The sequence below is a fragment of the Caretta caretta genome, chromosome 8, assembly GCF_965140235.1.
Source record: "Caretta caretta isolate rCarCar2 chromosome 8, rCarCar1.hap1, whole genome shotgun sequence".
Lineage (NCBI taxonomy): Eukaryota > Metazoa > Chordata > Testudines > Cheloniidae > Caretta > Caretta caretta.
Genome location: NC_134213.1, coordinates 97681388 through 97698533, shown reverse-complemented (window position 1 = coordinate 97698533; position 17146 = coordinate 97681388). Strand labels below are relative to the sequence as shown.

At 45.8% G+C, this 17146-nt stretch overlaps 2 protein-coding genes across 4 annotated transcripts; both read right to left on the bottom strand.

The window, feature by feature from the left end:
- MAGOH (mago homolog, exon junction complex subunit) lies at positions 1-7348 on the bottom strand. Of its 2 annotated transcripts, none has more exons than XM_048862357.2 (5): positions 7144-7348; positions 3869-3927; positions 1396-1506; positions 979-1061; positions 1-248 (listed from the first exon to the last, which is right to left on the bottom strand). In XM_048862357.2, exons 1-5 carry the CDS (start codon positions 7229-7231, stop codon positions 149-151), a joined length of 441 nt encoding a protein of 146 aa, XP_048718314.1. In that variant the 5' UTR covers positions 7232-7348; the 3' UTR covers positions 1-148. The 2 variants fall into 2 exon arrangements, with proteins under 2 accessions (XP_048718314.1, XP_048718313.1); XM_048862356.2 differs by lacking the exon at positions 7144-7348 and adding an exon at positions 6728-6931.
- Positions 7349-9714: 2366 nt separating this feature from the next.
- Positions 9715-17068, bottom strand: LOC125641839 (uncharacterized). 2 transcript variants are annotated; one of them, XR_012669731.1, is made up of 3 exons: positions 15577-17068; positions 14178-14230; positions 9715-10770 (listed from the first exon to the last, which is right to left on the bottom strand). XR_012669731.1 is itself a non-coding variant. In XM_075131838.1 (2 exons), exons 1-2 carry the CDS (start codon positions 15778-15780, stop codon positions 9889-9891), a joined length of 1086 nt encoding a protein of 361 aa, XP_074987939.1. In that variant the 5' UTR covers positions 15781-17068; the 3' UTR covers positions 9715-9888. The 2 variants fall into 2 exon arrangements, 1 of the variants encoding a protein (XP_074987939.1); XM_075131838.1 differs by lacking the exon at positions 14178-14230.
- Positions 17069-17146: the final 78 nt, after the last annotated feature.

Sequence of the window (17146 nt, the reverse complement as noted above, 5' to 3'; positions counted from 1 at the left end):
CAGGTTTCACCATTTTTATTAAAGACATTCACTTACAGTTTGTAAAAAAAAATCCTAAACATACATAAAAGTTCTATCCAAGAAGAGATAACGAATGAAAGTATCCCACCCCTTGCAATGTTACAATACAAATTCAAAATTATACAATTTAAATTGGCTTAATCTTGAAATGTAATCCAATGAGACTGAAGACTAGACACTTAAGGTCCTGCACCAGATAGTAAAACACTCGTAACCCTTCTGGATCCCTAAAGGACAAAAAACAAACATTAGTTTTCAAGTCTTTTCAAGAGTAATTTCTAAAACTAAATGCATAAAAAAAAAGCCAGTGCTAAGATTGTTCTGTTTCATCAGTGACCGTCTTAAAACATCATGGTTCAATCTGGTACAGCTTTTTACTGTGGTAAATTGATAGTTACACATGCTTAGACTGAAGGACACATATTGTAAGTCTGGCCCACATTCACTACTTTACTTTTAAAAGGTAAAGCCTTTTTGTTCCACATATTAGTTTAATATCGTCACAGACTTTTAGGAACATGTGTTACAGAATCTTTTTAGTTTATCTTAGGGATGAACTACTGTTCCTGTTGAAGTAAATGGGAGTTTTGCCATAGACTTAACGGGGCAAGGATTTCACTGTAAGAGTTTATAATATCTTATTTTTTCAGACTCTTAATACATTTTGGGGGTTTTATGCACAGATAATATTTTATAATTCACGGAGGTAGTCTGCAAAATACTTTGCAGGTCATTTTTCTACACTACAAAAGAATGAGATTCTGCAGTGTAATAATTACCAGAGGATCCTCCAAAAGAGTCAGTTTGAGACAACAGAAGTTTTTGAATGATAATGATCATCATGTATTAATGAGTGCTCCCAATGTAGATTTATAAATTGGTTGTAGTTACAACAGAGATTCCTGATTAATGACACCATTTTGGCAAAACGGGAATTATTCTCTACAAACTACGTACTTGGATTGATTTACGTCAATAAGCGATCCGATTTTTGATGTGGTAAAAGAGATGTGTTCATCACCGATTACAATTTCAAGCTCCTAGAAAATAAATAAAAAAACCAGTCAAATAGCAGAACTGCTTGAAAATTATGCTGGTTGATAGGAACAGTTTAAGCAGTGAGATAAAATGGTTTTACATTTAAAAACAGCAAATCTCATTATATGTGACAAACACCCAGGCACGCGCACTTTCAGAGTAAACTGCTCTACTACTCAGCGTTAAGTTTCACATATTTACTGATCTGTTAAAAATAAGATTCTAGTGGACCTTTCAGTTTACAAATAAAAATGTTAAATATCCAGTTATGCTTATGACAAGCAACCAAATCCAAATTAAAACAATGTTAATAACGCAAGCAGAAAAGCTACTAACCTGCCGACCAACTCTGTCAGGTGGAGGCCATAAGGCATCATCTTCTTTTGTGATTTCACTGTCATCAATTATTCTCTTCAGTTCCTCCATCACACTCTTGTGTACATAGGCCTACAAGCAACATTTAAACATATCTTAATATATACCAAAGAGCTGATGCATACGCACAGAAAAGTACTTAATGTTTGAAAGTTGACATGCTGAAGACATTTTTAAAGTATTTCAGGCCCCTGAATCTCTGAACAAGAACACACGCTTTCAAAATGCAGAAAGCTCTTATGAGGATTTTCAGTAATCAAATGCGTACAACTAATAAGAGGATGAACTATCAGCTTCCATAAGAAGTTAGAGAAACTGTCAAGACAGCTCTCCATATTACAGATATATATGACCATAAGTCCAAATTCTGACAACCCTTATTCAGTTGAGTTACCCTTTCTTGGGCATGAAATCAATGGGAATACATGCATAAATAAGGAGCATTCAGGCATGTAAGGGTTTGCAGAAGCAGGCCATTATTCTGCTCCAAAAATTGGGTGTAGAAAAGTTGTTATGTCTAATCTATTTACGAAAGTTATTCTTCCTTATTCCATCTAGGATGAGCCGAGCATGAATGAAATGCTCTTTTATTAGCCTTCTTGTAGGTTACAGAAAGCATTAACAAAACAGAATTTGTTCCGATGTTATGGATGTTACCATGCTAGAAGTGTTGAATGCACTCAGATAAATAGCTGACACCAAGCATTTAGTTGATCCTGGTCAACTCTTCTAGTCATGAAGAAGTAAAAGGCCCAGTCACTTTTTCTGGAAGGGACCCAGATTAGGAGGATCTAGTCTCAGGGGAGAAGAGAAAAGTGCATGTATGGGAGTAGTGACTTTACGGCATGTTCTCTGCTCCCCATCCCCTGTTTTGACTAGGGTGTACAACTAAGCAAGAAACAATAATGAACAATAACCTTTAAAAAAAAAATTAGACGTGACAACTTTTTTACACTCAAAATAATATTACAATACCATTTATGCCAGATAAAACTAATTCCTAAAGTAAATAAGAACACAGGGAAAAAGGTGGCGTCAGAAAAGGAAACAACAGAAAGGATGATTAAAGCACTGGACTAAGATTCAGGTAACAAGGATTCAATGCATGGCTTTGGCACAAACTGTGTAACCTGACTGAATGACCAAAGTCAACTGGAAACTTCCCTATGACTGCAATGGGCTTTGGATCAGGCCCTTAATTTTTCTCCATATGCAAAGTAGTTATAATCTGTCATAGAAATGGTAAGAGGATGAATTAATTAAATCAATTCCTGTTTGTGAGGTAATTATGTTGGATCATATTAAAGAAGTTCTGTATTAAAATCACAGATGAGTTTGATTCCCCATAATTAGTAATACCCTGGAATTTAAACTAAGAGGTCTCTTGGTTTTTGGTACTGTTTCTCTCCCTCTCTGTGTGAAACTTGCAAGCTGCTAATTGTGTTCGTACATTCTAAGACAGAGTCTGTTCTCAAAGCAATTCTTTGTAACAACAACTACTCACACACAGAGAAACTCAAAGCAATACTCTGTAACAACAGAAACAGCACCCAGAGACTCCCCGCCCTTTTGTTGTATTCATCTCGCTTTGTTAACAATTGTGATTAAAATAGAGATAGAGGATGCATGTGGATGGATGCTTGGTGTGGATAGTAACTGAATGATCAGGGATGTGCCAGCCTAAGAATCCAGTGTCCATCGGCTGAAGAAGGCATTAAGTGGAAATAACCAGAGGACCCCCAGAGGACAGACTGGAATCCACCCAACAGCCTCAAGGATGGGAGAACCAAAGAACAAGATAACATCTGGCAGCACGGAGCCATCAGGAATGTGCCATCTGCTGACTGATTCAGCAACAGCATGATGAAGCAATTCCCACAGACTGGCATAGGAAGAAATTCCTATAAAAATGGACTCTAGAAAGTGAGAACTTAGGGGTCTGATTCTGCAAACCAACTTCCAGGAACATCAGATGAGCATCTGACAAGGCCCTGGCTCCCTCCTCATCTCCAGGCCACCTGGCCAGTGGCTTGGCATGAGCAACTCTAAGGCTGGTAACTATGATAACAACCTTGCAGAACCTGTGTATGTGTGTGTATGAATGAATGTGTAAATAAATATGAAATTGAATGGAATGTTATCGCTATAACTAACTGCTTACTATGATTCTTTCTGTATTCACAATAAATGTGGCATTTTGTCTTTTCCCCTTTAATAAGATCCTGCTGGTTTTTATTTTATTGGTATAACAATTAGATATTATGGTGATGGAGCCATATGGGGTAACTATAGCTAAAAAGCAGTTTAAAAGGAATGCTCACTTTGATTAAGTGTTAAAAGCCAATTATATAAATTCATGAAAACCATTTATTTGGTTCAGATTTATTTGCAGAGCATTCAAAGATATGGTATTTGTGTATTTGAGTAAACATACCTCTTTTCGGATCATTACATCATTTTTGTAATTGCTGTTGTTCGCATATCTCAGTTTTCCTGTTAAAATAAAGATGAATATTAGATTCAAACTACAATAGACAACGTTCTGCGATGGTCTATATTCAAGGATTGTAAAATGTAATAAAAAAAGTGTGTGTTTGTATGGAAAGCCACATAAAGGGAAGAGTTTCAGAGTAGCAGCCGTGTTAGTCTGTATCTGCAAAAGGAAAAGGAGGACTTGTGGCACCTTAGCGACTAACCAATTTATTTGAGCATAAGCTTTCGTGAGCTACAGCTCACTTCATCGGAAATGAGCTGTAGCTCACGAAAGCTTATGCTCAAATAAATTGGTTAGTCTCTAAGGTGCCACATGTCCTCCTTTTCCTTTTATAAAAGGAAGAGTGAGCCACTGTTAGTGTGTGTTAAGTAGGTTGACTCAGCCTTTTATCTTTCCAGTGCTTAAATTGGACAATACCTCTACAAACTGAGGTTCTATTATATAATGGTAAATGTTGTATTTTTGGTACTTGTATGGTAGTGATTTTTTAAGATTGCTAATACTTCCTAATTAAACAGCTATAAAAACACATCAATTAAATTGTTGCATAAAGATTTCCTCCAATGCCCTTGTCAAAATTTATATTCTGTCCTCCCTGTTGTGGGGACAAGTTGCAGGTCTGGCTGCCATTCCCACATCTTAGAGGGTGCTGTATTTTGATTCTGGATCATCTGAAATCATCCTGCGTATGAAAGCTGCTATATAGATGTAGGCCAGGGTAGTCAATTATTTTATGTCAAGGTCCAAATTTCTTGGTCAAGGTATAGTCAAGGTCCAGACTCCAGATAAAAGAACAAAACAACAACAATTATGATAATAAGCAAATAAAAAGATTTCTGGGTCCGTTGAAAAATGTCTGGCGGTTCAGATTTGGCCCATGGTCTGCCTATTGACTACCCCGATGAAGGTCATCATCATTTGTTCCTGAAGTTTTTCAACAAAGGGACTCAGTTTATTCTAGGTTCATGTAGGTGGACCCATTCACAAGGTAGCTATTAGCTGAATATTCATCTGTAGAAGTGTTGCAGCTGCACAAGCCTCCCATAGCCTCTTCTCTGCTGAGAGGAAGAGCTGTAACTAACAAAGTTGGCAGTCCTGGCCAGGGAAGGAATGTAGCCAGGTTATCCAGGAAGATGCAGATTCAGGATATCTCCAGGCAGCCTATGCTGGTAGGGTTCCATAAGAACCCCATCTATACTTTACAGCTGTCCTTACCTGGCTAGGTGGAGCTCCCTCAGCTGATTCAGATTGTGTGCAATTTAGAATCTCCTGTGGTAGCAGAGCTCAATGAAAGAAATCAAATACATTGGTGTATTAAATATTTACTAAGAAACTAAATCTGTTCCTAAATCCCTTTTTAGCAGACTATTACTGATGCATAAAGCATTGGAAGGCAGGAGTTGTAAATGTTTAAATAGCTGCAATGGACTTTATTTGTATTTTCTATTATTTCAAAACTACGCAACTGATTAGAGGGCTTACACTACAATTATACTGGGAAATACGGCAATTAACTGCACTAGCAACATTTAATGATCACTTCTGAATTCGCTAGTAACAAGATTTTTTTTGGTAATAGGTTAATATAATTATGACCAACACTTTGACAATATTTAGTCAAAGAAATCAGATTTTACCTATTATTTTAAGGGACAACACTAAGTGAAGATAAATATCACTTTTGAATTTTTAGAACTCTTATTATTTTGTATTATTATAGTACCCCATCATAGCTGGTACCCAAACGTACCAGGTGCAGTTTAGCACCTCCTGGATGTAGTACATACACAGTAACAATCAGTCATCAGCACCGGGGTTGCTGGATGTAGTACATACACAGTAACAATCAGTCATCAGCACCAGGGTTGCTGGATGTAGTACATACACAGTAACAATCAGTCATCAGCACCATAGAGCACTATGGCCCTCCCGCTTTTTATAAGTGGACAGGACTGGCCCATTCACTTTTCACCACAGGTGCACCTCCTCTTCCCCATGATGCCCCATGAGTAGCTGGAGCCCAGCTGGGGAGCCCGGGCAGCGGGGGACGCCACAGACCCTCCACTTGCCTGGGGTGGGAGGGCCAAAAGCAGTCCCCGGCCCATGTCCCTGAGCCTGGGCCCCCCCGCCCAGGGCAGGTGGAGGGTCCACGGCCCACGGCCCCTCACAGCTGCCTGGCCATGCGTCTCTTACCATCCCTGGGCTGGAGCCAGGTTGGGGATAGAGCCACACGTGTAGCTGTGGGGAGTCGTGAACCCTCCACCTCCCCTGGCCAGGGGCACAGACACTCTGGGCTGCTCTCTGCCCTCCCCCCTCCGAGGCAGGTAGAGGGTCCCTGGCTCTTGGCCCACTCCAGCTTCCGGCTTGGCCGGGTCAGAGCCTCAGGCAGAAGGGGCAGGGCCACAGAGGAGGCGGGGGGCCATGGCTCCCCAGCTTTTGGGAAGACTCCACCGGGGCTGCAATCAGTACTTGCAGATTAAAAAACCCCAAGCAGTCAAAGGATGGAGAAAAGGCAGTATTCTCTCTATTTTACTGATGGGGAAGGAAAGCACAGGTAGATTAAGCCACTTGCTCAAGGTCACACAGGAGGATTCTGTGGCAGTGCCAGGAATTGAATCCAGATCTCCCAAATCCCAGTCCAGTGCCGCCTTCTCCTTCCTATATACCCCCTGTTCAGTTCCCCTCCCGTTTGTGTGGGTCTTTCACAAAACAGCAGGGGAAGAGAAAAACCTCTACAAATAAGTGATGGTAGCAGCGAAAGCACAACGATTGCCAGGGGGGCCTGGGGCAGCTTCGTACCTGAGACGACATCCGATGAAGTGAGCTGTACCACACGAAAGCTCATGCTCAAATAAATTGGTTAGTCTCTGAGGTGCCACAAGTCCTCCTGTTCTTTTTGCGAATACAGACTAACACGGCTGCTCCTCTGAAACCATTTCAATTAACGTTTAACCTTGCCTGAGCTGTAAGCTGGGGGCCGCGTAGCAGCCACAACTTGGGACTCGGCGGTCATTGTCCGGGCAGTGCCCGCAGACCCCCGCCTTTCCGGTCCGTGGGCGCACATCTCGCCCTTCTCCTGTCCGTCCCCCGGAAGAGCCCCTCCGCCCCGGCCCGCCCCGGCCCCTGCGAGCCCTGCAGCCATGTGCCACCCCCCACCCCTTCGCCAGGGAGCCAATGCGCTTTGCCCCCCTCCCCCGCGGGCCCCAGGCCCTCACCGTCCGGCCGGAACTCGAACTCCAGGAACTCGTGGCCGAATTTCCCCTTGTGCCCCACGTAATAGCGCAGGTAGAAATCGCTCCCCATGGCCACCGACTCCGCTCCGACCGCCGAGAGACCAGCGTGCACCGCGCGTCCGGCCCGGGAGACCAGACAGCCCCACACCAACGCTGCGCAGGGGCGGGAGCGGAGGGGCAGCTTCCGGGCAGGCGCAGAGTAATGACGCAATGCCGGAGGCTCGGCGGCTTAGTTGCGCGTGCTCAGTAGCAGCTGTTGAAGCTGCTGCCCTCACTCTGCTCTTGCTCCGGTCCGGTTCTGCTGGTGCTCCTTAGCGGGGTCCAAAGGGGCAAATCGGAGGGGGGAATGGACTGGCGGGCGGGGGGTGTCAAGCAGCTGGGGCCAGGAGATCGGCTTCAGGGCAAAATCAGGGCTTGGGGTGGGGTTAGGAGCTGGGGTTCAGCCCAGGGGGTGGCGCTGCCAGACTGTGACGGGGCAAAACCCCAGCATGGGGGGTAACAGTTACCCCCGCTGAGATCAGCCACCTGCTGTGTTTGCAAAAATACGGGGGCAGAGGGGCTTTTTTATTTCCCTTCTCACAGGATAGTACATCTCAGCATGGGCTTCCCAAGGCTGGGTTCTTAAAGGCACAGGCATCCCAATGCGTAAATAGGGCATCTCTCTCTGTCTGATATAATGTGGAGGTGCTACAGGACAGTGGCTCTCAACCTTTTCAGGTTATTGTACCCCTTTCAGGAGTCTGATTCGTCTTGTGTACCCCCAAGTTTCACCTCACTTAAAACCTAGTTGCTTATACAATCAGACATAAAAATACAAGGGTTATAGCACACTAATATGGACAAATTGCTGACTTTCTAATTTTTACCATATAATTATAAAATAAATCAATTGGAATATTAATCTTGAATTTACATTTCAGTGTATACTATACAGAGCAGTATAAACAAGTCATTATCTGTATGAAATTTTAGTTTGAGGCCCTGTCAAAATTTGCGACCCCAGCCCAGAGATTGTAACAGGTAAGATGTAGTAAATACTGAAGAAAGTAACAAATTCTGACTATGTACCAAAAAAAATCGTTATGTGTCAATAATTGCGAGCAAAATTTACTAGTAGCAGCTTTTGATGTGACAGCAGAGGCAGCACACAACCTTTATGTCACATTCGCTCATGTCTGGCGCTGATTAGAGCCTGCCCTGTAAGTCACAAGGGAGCAAAGCGAAGACTAGGTTCAATGGTGCAGAAGGGAAGAGAATCTGAATTGGTAGGAAGACAACAAAATGAAAAAAGAAAACAAAAATGATTAGGGGACTGGAACACATGACTTATGAGGAGAAGCTGAGGGAACTGGGATTGTGTAGTCTGCAGAAAAGAAGAATGAGGGGGGATTTGAAGCTGCTTTCAACTACCTGAAAGGGGGTTCCAAAGAGGATGGATCTAGACTGTTCTCAGTGGTAGCAGATGACAGAACAAGGAGTAATGGTCTCAAGTCACAGTGTGGGAGGTTTAGGTTGGATATTAGGAAAAACTTTTTCACTAGGAGGGTGGTGAAACACTGGAATGTGTTACCTAGGGAAGTGGTGGAATCTCCTTCCTCTGAGGTTTTTAATGTCAGGCTTGACAAAGCCCTGGCTGGGATGATTTAGTTGGGGATTAGTATGAAGTCAACACTAACTTCTTCGGAAACCGAGTTGCATCAAAACTATTTGCGTTTTCATTTCCCTTTCTCCAACAGCAAGCGGTGTCACTTCACACTTTAATTAACATTCACGGTATTAATAGGTTGCAGAGTAGCAGCCATATTAGTCTGTATTCGCAAAAAGAAAAGGAGTACTTGTGGCACCTTAGAGACTAACAAATTTATTTAAGCACAAGCTTTGAGCTGTAGCTCATGAAAGCTTATGCTCAAATAAATTTGTTAGTCTCTAAGGTGCCACAAGTACTCCTTTTCTTTTTGTATTAATAGTGGCGCTCCAGCCGCACCTGGTTTCCCTTCATAAAATCATAGAATATCAGGATTGGAAGGGACCTCAGGAGGTCATCTAGTCCAACCCCCTGCTCAAAGCAGGACCAACACTCCAAAGCTATTTCATTCTCTCTTTGCTTTTGTGTGTTGTTTATGAGGAGCAGAGTTATGGGGCTAAATCCGGAGCTGAGAGTGAATTTTCCCTGAGTAAAAACTGAACAGGCGTCTCAGGATTTGATCCACATGTGTTAGGAGTAAAACATCTATTCCTAGAGGAACTAGCTCCTCCCTGAAGAATTGCTCCCTACAGTATGTTATCTAGGGGTTGGTTCAGAATATTCCTAATGAAGATCAAGTGTTTGACACAAGTTCCATTAGTTAGAGTGCAGACAAAAATAAAAGCTATTTTTTTCATTTTGAGCCCAGTTACAGAAATTGTTAAATCCATGACCAGAGCCAGCAGCCTTGTTGTATGTTTGAAAGCTCTCGTGTGTTGCGGTCCAAATACAAGACAGAACAAGGCTTTAAGCAAGCAAGCAGGCTGGTCTGCCGACGGGCTGGTCTGCCAGCTTTCCACCCTCTCTTTTATTCTTTTTCTCCCCCCGCACATTACATTCTCCAACAGATAAAAGGAATACGCTGGCTTTGTATAATCTTCTTATTTACCAATTTCTATCTACCGCATTCCTTGCTCTCAGGCCTTGAGCCCAGTCCTGGGAGGCTTCCCACGGTTCATGTCATCTGGGCGAGATTCCAAGGTTCATGCCCTTGAGAGGAGCCGTGTGTGCACTGCTCCTACACAACACTCCGGGTGTGCCCTGAATGTTGCCAAGTGCATGAACCTTGCATGAATGCTACATCCCCTCCTTTTTTGTTTATTTGTGCTCGGCCATCTCATGGTAGCCATCAATTTGCTTTTGCAAGCCATTAATTCCCGGACAGACAAGGTATAACTCATGGAGCCTGCCAGGGTGGTTCTCGACAAAGCCTTAACAAAAAGGAAATACATTGCACACAGCAACAGCAAAAAATAAGCCCAAGAAGGTAAAGTGTAGTTGGCCGGGCCCCAATTAGCCATGCTAGAGTATTGAGAAGAGAGGTTCGCATAAGCAGTGAGCATCATCTGATTCCCTATTTCCTCAGGGTGACAACATACTGGAATAAGGCACATACCTAACAATTCTTCAGCTGCTACAAAATCAAATAAACAAAAGTGGGTAACATCTGCTATTGAAGCCAATCTTTCCCATAGGTTATATGTCATTCGGGCCCGTAACGGAGGAGGCGCTCCCGAGTCAACCCCTACAGGAAATAGCAGGCACATAAGGCACACAATCAATACAGAATTAGCAGTGATTTGGGCGAGAATGGCCACAAACAGAGTCTCAGGAGTCTCTGGCTGTTGGTTTGCTGCCAGTCTTCGTTGAGCCGCGGCGACCAATGCTTTCACTGCTCCCCATGTCACGGGCTGGCTTGGGACGCTACGTCTCTTCCGTCTCCGTCCTGCCATTGTCGACCCGGGAGGCACCGCGTTCTCCTCCAAGGTCAGCTGAAACTCCGGTATGGGGTTCGACAGCCCCTGGTGCCACGCCATGCTGTTTCGGTGCCGGTCGCACACACCGGGCTGGAACCCACAACGGTCCTGCAGGGAGAGACACAGCAGCATATCCCCGACCCCAAGTAATTAAAGGTACTGGGCCCAACCATTGCGGATCGGGCAGCTGACGGTAATAGACACGCGGTCTTTCCAGTATCTCGGACTTATGAAAATGCCAATCCGCGGGGGTCTGCTGATCTGTATTCAGTGTTAAATTATTTAAAGTAAACAAAAGGACATGCAATTGTTGCTGAATGTCTCCTAAGGTTTGGAGACGCAGCTCCCCTTGTTTTAATTGTTTGTCAAGCAAGGTTTTTTAGCGTGCGATTTGCACGTTCAACAATAGCTTGGCCTGTGGAATTATAAGGGATCCTGTGTTTGAGACGGACGTCCCATTGGGCACAAAAGGTGGAGAGGGCTGTGGAGCAATAGGCTGGGGCATTATCCGTTTTTATCTGGCTCGGGCGACCCATAACAGCAAAACAGGCTAGCAAATGGTGAATAACTTTGGGAGTGGCTTCCCCACGCTGTGGGGTCGCCCAGAGGAATCCCGAATAGGTATCAATGGAAACATGTAAAAACGAATAGGGGCGGAATTGTGGCACGTGAGTGACATCCATTTGCCACACCTGATTCGCTGCGGTAGCTCTGGGGTTAGCGGCATAAGAAAAGGTAGGGGCAGCAACGGCACAGTGGGGGCAGGAACGAACAATAGAACGTGCATGATCAGCAGAAATGTGAAATTGTTGGGCCAAAACAGAGGCAGACTGATGAAAAAAAGAATGGCTTTCAGTGGGGTCAGAAAAGAGGGAATTTACCTGACCACGTAATGCGCGATCAGCGCGCGCATTGCCTTCAGTGAGTAGCCCAGGCAGAGGGGTATGACTGCGAATATGAGCAACAAAATAAGGGAAATTACGAGTGGTGATGAGATACTGTAAGGACAAAAACAGGCGAAGAAGGTCCGCATCGACCTGAGGGGTAATGAGGGCAAGGGGTAAATAATCAATTACCTGATAAACATAATGGGTGTCCACAAATTAAATTAAATTAAAGGGACAATCAGCAAAAAATTGAAAGGCCAAAATAACAGCAGCCAGTTCTGAGCGCTGCACGGAACGCTGAGGCAGCGTAAAACGAGAATGCCAACGAGGGGGGGTCACCTAATTGATAGGTGACAACACCGCGATGTGGAGAGCCATCAGTAAAAAAAGTAAAGGAGTACTTGTGGCACCTTAGAGACTAACCAATTTATTTGAGCATGAGCTTTCGTGAGCTACAGCTCACTTCATCGGATGCATACCGTGGAAACTGCAGCAGACTTTATATACACACAGAGAATATGAAACAATACCTCCTCCCACTCCACTGTCCTGCTGGTAATAGCTTATCTAAAGTGATCATCAGGTTGGGCCATTTCCAGCACAAATCCAGGTTTTCTCACCCTCCACCCCCCCACACAAATTCACTCTCCTGCTGGTGATAGCCCATCCAAAGTGACAACTCTTTACACAATGTGCATGATAATCAAGTTGGGCCATTTCCTGCACAAATCCAGGTTCTCTCACCCCCTCACCCCCCTCGGGTGGAGGGTGAGAAAACCTGGATTTGTGCTGGAAATGGCCCAACCTGATGATCACTTTAGATAAGCTATTACCAGCAGGACAGTGGGGTGGGAGGAGGTATTGTTTCATATTCTCTGTGTGTATATAAAGTCTGCTGCAGTTTCCACGGTATGCATCCGATGAAGTGAGCTGTAGCTCATGAAAGCTCATGCTCAAATAAATTGGTTAGTCTCTAAGGTGCCACAAGTACTCCTTTTCTTTTTGCCAATACAGACTAACACGGCTGTTACTCTGAAACCAGTAAAAAAAGTGATAGCTGAAACAATAGGTCGAGAGCGGCTAAGACGATGTACGATTAGTGGCACCTTTTATGTAATCACCAACCGAGGATCTTTTGGGGGATTATAAGAAATCTCGCCCACATAATTACAAAGAGCAACTTGCCAGGCCAAGGAGGTGTGGTACAAGGAATCAAATTCACTACGTGATAAGGGGAAAACAATGGCAACTAAATCAGTGCCCATGAGTTGTACTGCACGGTGGCGGGCTTTACAAACAAGGTCGGAGAGGGCGTCTAAATAAGGATAAATGTTCCGAGGAGGAGCGGAAGACAAATATATCCACTCTATAATAGAGACGGCTGTGTCTGTACAAGGTACAAACAGAGCCGCAGTAGGCGTATGAGGGGTGGCAAGGAGAACCAACCGCAGGGGACCAACCTCAGTGAGTCTATCCACAAACTGCTGACTCAACACTGAATTGATCTGTCGAATGCAGGCAATGTGCTCCTCAGTAATGGCAATAACTGCGCCTGGTGCCCGAGCTCCACGTAGGAGCTCGAACAACGGCTGCAGCATCGATGTGGGGAGACGGAAGTAGGGTCGAATCCAATTGAAATGACCCAAAATTTGTTGTAATTTAACGAGGGTTAGGGGTTGGGGTAGGACCACTTCCGAGCGAACAGGGGCAGCATAAGTTTGTAAAACTTTATGCCCGAGATATTGGTAGGGATAAGAGCGTTGGATTTTTTCTGGTGCCACTAACAGGCCATTTTGGCCAAGAATCTGAGACAAATATTCAAGCTGTTGTGCCGTAACCTGGGGACCGCTAAGCAAAATATCATCCATATAATGGTAGACCTTTAGTATGGGGTATCGGGCACGAAAAGGGGCGAGGGCCCGATCCACAAAAAGTTGACACAAGGCTGGACTATTTTGCATTCCCTGGGGCAAGACCTTCCACTGATACTTTTGAGAGGGTCGCTGATTATTATATTCTGGCACCGTAAACGCAAATTTTTCACGATCTTGTGGGTAAAGGGGAATTGTGAAAAAACAATCTTTTAAATCTAACACACAAAGCTGATCGGTTTGAGGAATTAAATTCGGGTTTGGCAACCCAAACTGCAAGGGGCCCATGGGTTGGATGCGTTTATTTATTTCCCTTAAATCGTGTAACAGCCTCCATGCACCAGATTTTTTCTTAATAACGAACACCGGGGTGTTCCAAGGACTAGTGGAGCTCTCCAAGCGCTGTGCATGCCAATGTTGTTGCACAAGTGAATGAAGCGCTTTCAGCTTTTCTAGGGAGAGGGGCCACTGGTCAATCCATACGGGCTCTAAGGATTGCCATACCAATGGTAATGCGGAGGGCAAGGTGGGTGGGGGAGGGTTTGGGGCCATTATATATTAATATCGAGGATGGTGTCAGCTTTACAAGTAAGTCACGGCCCCAAATATTGAGGTGGACAGGGAGCACAAAAGGGCGGATTGTAGCAAGGGCACGGCCTCCTGGTTTAGAGACCGTGAACCAAGACAAACTTTGGCACCCGGGTTTGCTACCCCCGATCCCCCACAACTCTTTAGAAGGAACTGTTGGCCAACTGACCGGCCAGTCCTGATCATGAATCACTGTAACGTCAGCTCCAGTGTCCACCAGCCCTGTAAAAGGAAAATTATTTCAAAGAAGTGTTAACTGAGGTTTCGAGGGGCGGAGCGACATTGTTAGAGCAACAAGTTGAGAGGACGTGTCGTGAGGCGGCGACTGAGACAGCATCGATCCAAAGCTGCCTCCGCCCCGGGCTCGATCCTCTGCGGCTGGCACCTGATAGGGGACTAAAATCAATTGTGCAATTGACCGTCCACGCGGGAGCGACTGCAGAAAATGGGTCCACACCTGAACCTTAATAACGTCGGTGTAATCGGCGTCAATGACTCCTGGGATGACAAAAAATCCCTGTTTCCCAGCGTGTGAGTGAGGGAGAACCAGACCCACAAATCTGGCAGGGAGAGGTCCTGTCACCTGTGTAGGTATGGCGCAAACCTCCCCCGGCAACTGAAAATCAGCGTCCTCCTGCATAATCAAATCAAGCCCTGCACTTCCGGCAGTCGCCGCCCTTATGGAGTCTATGGATTTTAAGGCAGAGGAACGGTTGTCTGAGTGGGAAACTCCCCCGTTTGGCCCTTGGTTCGGGGGGGACCCGTTGTGTGGTTTCCCGACCCGCTACGACACTGATTAGCCCAGTGATAGCCCTTCCGACACTTGGGGCACTTCTTTGAGGGGTGGGCGGGCGCCGTCGATGAGCGGCACTCCCGCTGAAAGTGACCCTCCTTACCACAGCGATAACAACGCTTCCCCTCCTTCCCGCTTCCAGACCATTTGTTGCACCAGTGAAAGCCCCTGAGCAGACGCGGATGACCCCCCGGGGGGCCCTGGAGCATGGGGCCCCACAGGGGGATGGTGATCACACACCGGCTCCAGAGGGGAAGACAAAGGAGGCGGCAGTAATTGAGGCACTGGGGGCGAAGCAGGGGGAGGGATGGCTGCAGGAGCGGACAGGGGTGGCGAGATCGGCAGCCCCTCTATTGGCGCGGGAGAGGGTCTTTCCGAGGCGACACGCTGTGTCGCATCGCCAGGAAGGGGGATGGCTGCAGGAGCGGACGGGAGTGGCGAGATCACCAGCCTCTCTATTGGCGCGAGGGACGGTCTTTCCGAGGCGACACGCTGTATCGCGTCGCGGCAGAGGTGCCAGGCATGTAAAGCCTGCACGGGCGCCCGAAGCTCTTTGTGCAATGTCTGACCCAACCGCTCCCAGTCCGCTAGCTTACGGGTTCCAGCTTCAGGGTACCACGGGCATTGGGCACTCACCTCCTGTAGCAGGAGAGTGAGTTCTCGAGTGGGGCAATTATGCTGAGCCTTACGCAGCAAATACTGTAGCTCATTGTGGTGTTGCACTTGCAAAGCAGAGAGGGAGCTTCCCATACTTACCACAACGAAAAATACTCACCGGGATCCGCAAAGCGGATGAGTGACGCGTCTGAAACCCTTGCCGGGCGAGGTGAGTGCTGAGGGCCCCACGTTTGGGCGCCAGTTGTTGCGGTCCAAATACAAGACAGAACAAGGCTTTAAGCAAGCAAGCAGGCTGGTCTGCCGATGGGCTGGTCTGCCAGCTTTCCACCCTCTCTTTTATTCTTTCTCTCCCCCTGCGCATTACATTCTCCAACAGATAAAAGGAATACACTGGCTTTGTATAATATTCTTATTTGCCAATTTCTATCTACCGCATTCCTTGCTCTCGGGCCTTGAGCCCAGTCCTGGGAGGCTTCCCACGGTTCATGTCATCTGGGCGAGATTCCAAGGTTCATGCCCTTGAGAGGAGCCGTGTGTGCACTGCTCCTACACAACACTCCGGGTGTGCCCTGAATGTTGCCAAGTGCATGAACCTTGCATGAATGCTACACTCGTGCATATGAAGACTTTTCCACTTGGACACCACTTTACCAATGCATTCCCTTCAATGAGGCTGTAGTTAATTGGATAATGAAATGTTGCTGGCTAGCATTAGGCTGTAAAATAACACTGGCTGTTAGGTTGTAATGTGAAAATGTTTCTATTTGAACTTTCCCTCACTACTTCAGATACTAGGCTCTTGAGAGCCTATCATATGCAGGCATTTGTTAAAATCAAGCACCCTGGAATATCAGGACCACTAAATTCCTATTTCTTTACAGCACCATGTAATGAAAAATGTTTCCTGTTGGCAAGCACCCATTCTATTCTTGAAAGTGACGCTTTTCCAAGTGCAAGGAAGGATTACTTCTGCTTGGGCAGGAGTTCTGCAAAGTGTTTTCATTTCAGATGTATAAAGGCAAAAATCAGAGGTTGCACACTAGATATCTTCTGCCTGTGAAAATTGCTTGCACTTTACCAAACTCCCCAGTTTAACCGGCATCCTGAATCTTTCTCTGCAAAGCTGCAATGCTTATATCCTCTGCCATTATACTGCTGCCTGACTAGGTAGACATCCTGGAATGCATCCGATGAAGTGAGCTGTAGCTCACGAAAGCTTATGCTAAAATAAATTTGTTAGTCTCTAAGGTGCCACAAGTACTCCTTTTCTTTTTGCGGATACAGGCTAACATGGCTACTACTCTGAAACCTGTCTCCTAGTGAGCAATGTTCCCTCTAATTTTTGACAGGCCATGTGCACAAAAAATTTCTTTGGTGCAAATTGTTGTGCTTCTGTGCAAATTTTTGTGTGCGTGGCGTATCGCCATGTGTGCGGGGTTTAGGATCTGTGTGCGCACAGCTTAGAGGGAACGGTGCTAGTGAGGATTACACTGCCCAGCACTTGCTAACCCCCTGTTGGGTAAACACCTCTGTACTAAGGGAGTGAGCCCCCTAACCTGGGGGCAAGTGGTACCCACATCACACGCAGAGCTGCCGGAGGCCTCCAGCTCTTGCACTCCGGTCAGTTAAGTTTCACTGAATTGACACCTCTGCCCCGTTCCCTGGATTCCCCACGTGGAACGCTCCACCTCTCCCAGCATCCAGGACCTTGGGATCTTCCACGCATG

Excerpts from the sequence above, each read along its gene's own strand:
- LOC125641839 (XM_075131838.1), bottom strand. The coding sequence starts at position 15,780 with ATGCGCAGGGGGAGAGAAAGAATAAAAGAGAGGGTGGAAAGCTGGCAG. Across the intron at positions 10,771-15,576 it reads CATCCGCTTTGCGGATCCCG|GACCGTTGTGGGTTCCAGCC; the intron begins GTGAGTATTTTT and ends CTCTCCCTGCAG.
- MAGOH (XM_048862357.2), bottom strand. The coding sequence starts at position 7,231 with ATGGGGAGCGATTTCTACCTGCGCTATTACGTGGGGCACAAGGGGAAA. Across the intron at positions 3,928-7,143 it reads GTTCGAGTTCCGGCCGGACG|GAAAACTGAGATATGCGAAC; the intron begins GTGAGGGCCTGG and ends TTATTTTAACAG. Across the intron at positions 1,507-3,868 it reads ATGTAATGATCCGAAAAGAG|GCCTATGTACACAAGAGTGT; the intron begins GTATGTTTACTC and ends TGTTGCTTGTAG.